At 54.0% G+C, this 4,791-nt stretch overlaps 1 protein-coding gene across 1 annotated transcript in view; it reads left to right on the plus strand.

Annotated features, from left to right (window-relative positions):
* Positions 1-4,791, plus strand: part of LOC118452428 (syntaxin-binding protein 4-like) — a 52,428-nt gene that overhangs the window by 14,272 nt on the left and 33,365 nt on the right. Inside the window, exons 6-7 of the mRNA XM_035895646.1 lie at positions 3,655-3,750; positions 4,279-4,348. Of these exons, the coding sequence (XP_035751539.1) occupies positions 3,655-3,750; positions 4,279-4,348 (166 nt within the window). The remainder of the gene's footprint in view (positions 1-3,654; positions 3,751-4,278; positions 4,349-4,791) is intronic.

Here is a 4,791-nt window from a genome sequence, read left to right on the forward strand (position 1 = left end):
CGCCGTTGCAGCAGGTCAGCGTTTGGCCCCGGGTCTGTTGCTCTGTGGCTTGAGGTGGACGCCCACACGTGAACCTCGGCAGCAGTTCAAAGGGGTTACCTGGCAGCTCCCAAAACCCGAAGGTTGAATTAAAGAATAGCCATCAAAGGGAAGTGCTGATTAAGAAGCGTTTCTCAGAAACACTGCGATCCCATTATCTTGACCTTCATCTTCTTAGGACAGGGCAGAGAGTGATTCACCTCCAATCTGTCCCTTCTTCCAGACGGAAAAAGCTGGCTGCAAGATCAACAGAGGGATTAAGGGAAATGTAATTGAACATTGCTAGCTTAGGCGCAAAGCGGGTGGCCTCCCGCCGGGCGGACCGCCGGGAACATGGCTGGTGGGGTCGGGATGTGCTGGAGATGATTACAGTTGGGCCAAACAACCAGATTAGCCAGGACACCCCTTGACCCAGGGTACAGGGAGCCGGGAGCAGGTGAGATTATAGCCTGAGAAGTTGAGAACTGCAACACTGGCATTAGTGGGAGCGGGATTAGATGTGCCAGAGAAGCTCAAGGGTCTGGAAGAAATCTATAGGATCACCGAGGATCTCAAGGAAACACCACCTCGGCTGGGCTGATCTGAACGCCCACCGGGAGTTTCCCCATAAACAGTTATTCTGCAAAAGAGAAAATACTGGGGGCACAGGCATCGGCTCCAGGACCTTTGCCAGAAAGGAAAGATTAAAGAGAGAGATCCAAAATAGGCTAGATTATCTGGCCCTAAGTATGACTTAATGAGCATTATACCGGGCTTCGATGCTGTGATAATAAAGAGCCATTATTTACCACGCTGGGTCCCAAATATAAAATCGAGTGAAATACAAGTGTTTATTATAAACACGAAGGCTCCTAGAAATGCTTCCACCACAATCTTCGATGATTTGGGTTGGGTGCAATCAGTCCCAGGCTGTCCCGTGGCTTGGTCCCAGCCCTGTGGCAGGGGTAAGCCCTTCTTCCTCCTCTTCTTCCTCCCCGCCCTGGTGGGGACTCCACAGCAAGGTACGGGTGGGAGGGCAGCGCGGGCAGAGCTGGCAGCACCCGGCTGGTTTGCCAAGAAGGGAGTTAAAAGCCAGGGGGTTTTCCTCCCCCTCCGTCGAAGTTTGAGTGTGTCCAGGAGCAATACTGTGAGTAATCACCGATTTTAATAACAAGATCGGATTTTCTCCTGACATCGTTGGGGATAAAGGAGGATTTGTAGATACTTCAGCTATATTAAGCCATTATTACAATTGATTTGCGGACACAAAAGGGAAATGAGTCATTATTGATTCGATACCTTGGCAGAGGAGCCGGTCACAAGCAGGTCCCCTTGGGCTGCTGGGTGATGCCACAGCCTCCTCTGAGACGCAGATTTTTCCACGATTTGTCTAAATGTGCTTTACCATTCCTAATTGCTTCATATTCCGGTGTGAAGAAAGACAGATGATGACTTCTGGAGTCATCACCTTGGCTTAAGATGGACTTCCAGTGTCCTCCCCGTCCAGGGGAACCAACGGGGCTCTGCCTCTGCAGGACCCCCTTGTGCCAGGGGTTTCCCAGCCCCATCCCAAGCGCCAGCCTGCTCCCCAGGTCTCTGCCAGCAAAGGCCACTGGCAGCCACCCGAGCCCGGGCAGGAGCTGAGAAGCTTTCCCAGCTGAGCATCCCTGGTGATGAACAGGTTTTTCCTCCTGTCAGTGGACTTTGGGGCTGCCGCATCCCTTCCCCGCTTGGGCCCACAAGTGCCTGACCCACCCCTGCGCCTCGGCGAGGCTCGCGCCACTGAGATACCTCTTTTGGGCAAGACTTCAACTTTTAGTCAATTCCTTTAAAAAAAAACGCAATGGAGAAGAATGTTGGTGCCTTTTCTGAGGTGTTCTGCCATGAGCTCCCCCTGCCATCTGTACAACAGCTCCTGCCGGACATCCGGGGGGTGTATGGGCATCGAGCCCCGGGAATAGCTCCAGCACTTGGATGGGGCTGGGGTTTTGTGTCTGGGAGAGGCAGCAATTGGTGCATATGGGAAGGGAATGAAACATTGTGATAACTCTGGTTTTAATCACAATTTTAACATAAGGTGACCTGAGTGACAAGGTCTTTCCTTAGGGGCAGCTGGAAACTGTGAGGGCTCTTAAGGGTGATAAAGGGAAGGGAACCAGGGATGGTGACAGTGCTGTTGTCCCAAGGAAGCCCCATCCAGGGCCCATTCCTCTTCCCTCCTGCTCATTTCAGAAAGGGCTCTGGTGATTTGGGAAGCAGCAGGGCTCTGCTCCCCGGAGGGAGGCGTTTCTCACACGGGGTCACTTCGTGCACCCCAGGACCGGGGCTCGGAGCAGCTCACCAGCCCAGGGCAGCAGCCAGAAGATGAAGGCAGTGCCCTCCCTGTGGTGCTGCCTGTCCTCTGCATGCCCTCCTGGCCAGGGCAGCAAAATGCCTGACCAGCAGCTCTCCGGGGAGATTTGTTAATTAAAGCCAGGCTTTTTAATCCTTCTGTCCGCAGCCTGGATCTTTGAAGCAGGACTTAATGAGCCTTGGACAAATAAGTCTCTTGGGCCTTTTCCTGCCAGCCAGCTTACGCACGCCGGCAGGAACAGGTCCCCTGGCTGGAGAGGTGGCCGTGTGAAGCACCAGCCCTTTGCCAAGGTGCTCCAGGGCACCCAGGCCACCACGCTGGGCCATGGGGGGGTTCAGGGCCACACCAAAGGTCATCTCTGCACCCCAGCTCCTGGGCTGCTCCTCTTGGGTCCAAACACCGATGAAAAGCAGCTGCTCCTGGGGTGGCTCCCGATGTGCAGCTCTGCCATGGGTGGCAGGTTCCGAGGTGATGGTGGGGATGCTGCTGGAGCCCCATGGGCAGGCAAGCTTGCAGTGGGGGTGTCCTCACCACTGTACCGAACCTGGGGCTTGTCCGGGTGCTGCACCTCAAAGGGGGTCTCCTGGGGGAAAAGCTTGTCCTCGGTAATGTTACCTATGACAAGTGTCTTACCAGAGACAAGAGCGCAGGCTGAGGCATCCACAGCGGGATTGGATCCTTTCCCATTGGTGGTGAACTTGGACCTGAGGAACGGGGCCAGGGGAGGCCCCAAAAATGATCCAAGGGTGGAACCCCTCTGCAATGGGGACAGGCTGGGAGAGTTGGGGTGGTTCAGCCTGGAGAAGAGAAGGCTCTGGGGAGACCTGACTGCGGCCTTGCAGGGCTTAAAGGGGCTGGGGAGGCAGGGGGGGGAGAAAACATCCAAGGCCAGGTTGGACGGGGCTGTGAGCAACCTGGTCTGGGTGAAGATGTCCCTGCTCCCTGCAGGGGGGTTGGGCTGGGTGGCCTCTAAATGTCCCTGCCAGCCCAAACCGTTCTATGATTCTATGAAGCTGGGTTGGGGAAGGTGCCCGCTCCTTGCCCGTGCCTTTCTCAGAAGCTCCATCCCGTGGCTGTAGCTCCGAGCTGGTGCTCAGACGCCTTTAGCCTTTGTGTTGTGCCAGCGGCCGTGTCCTGCTGCTGCGTGTGGGGATACCTGGGGCTCTCCACAAAGGGTTTTTAAAAGGGGCATCACGCTGTGCCGGAGGCTGCGTCCCTCCCAGGCGATCCATGGACACAGTGATTCTTCTGCCTTTGCGTCACGGGCGCTTCCTTTCCTCCAGGCATTAAGGTCATCGGTGGCATCAAGGAACTGACTGGAGAAGAATACGGTGTTTATGTCAAGAGGATCCTTCCAGGGGGTGTCGCTTACGCCGATGGTGAGTTAAACACGGTGTGGGGTACCACAAAGGCTGAGAAAAGCCCCAATCCAGTGTATTTATTTTATAAAATATTCCTCCTCAGATAAGGAGGTATTTGGCAGGGCTCTGCAGAATTCACTTGTTGGAACTTCAGCCAGAAAGATTTTTTCCGCCCCCCCCCCCAAATGTTACAACATCACTTTTCCGTCTAATAAAGAAAAATAAACCCGGGACGGGTGAAGGTGCCGCTTGTGGTTTTCCACCTGGCCTCAGACTGAACTAAGTAAAAGCTTTATTGCACTTTTTGCTACTTACTTTTGTGACTTCCCACAGCAGAGGAAGTTCTGTGACACTGGCATGGGTTGGTCAGGGAGGCTGCGGAGCCTTCATCGACCGATGTCTTGACAAACAGGTTGGATGTGCATCTCAGGACCAACCTGTGCACCCTTCATCCTGTCTCTGGGCGAAGGGAGGAACTGCCCAACCCCTCCCAGTCCCTTGAAGCCGTATTTTCTGCAGTTTCTATCCATTAGTTTTCTTTTCTAGGGCGCCTGCAGCCAGGAGACCAGATCCTGGAGGTCAATGGAGACTCCTTAATTGGGGTTACAAGCGAGAGGTACCATATCCGAACCGAAATTTTGCATTCCTGTTGCTTTTGTATAATTCTGTGAAGCGGTTTAGGGTGCAGGTTGCACAGAGGACTCCAGGGCATGGCTGGGTGCCCTGATGCAGCCAGCGCTGTTCCTCACAGCCAGCTTGGGAATCATCAAGCAAAAAGTTTCTAGATAAAAAATGAGCTGGTGAACTCAAACTATTTGTGAGATATTCAGACATTTCCCCCTAATGCTGTTTTTTTACAGCTCCTGGCATCCCCGCTCCATCTGCCACAGCTTCCCAGCAAGTCCCACAGCCCCCAGCACAGATTAGCCCATGCCCAAGACCAGCAGCGCTGCTCGGTGTGGGGGATTAGAATCATAGAATTGTTTAGGTTGGAAAAGACCTTCAAGATCATCAAGCCCAACTGTTCCCCTAACCCTGCCATCCTACCACTCAACACTG

This window comes from Egretta garzetta, unplaced genomic scaffold (assembly GCF_000687185.1).
Source record: "Egretta garzetta isolate BGI_Z169 unplaced genomic scaffold, ASM68718v1 scaffold140, whole genome shotgun sequence".
NCBI classification, from domain to species: Eukaryota; Metazoa; Chordata; class Aves; order Pelecaniformes; family Ardeidae; genus Egretta; species Egretta garzetta.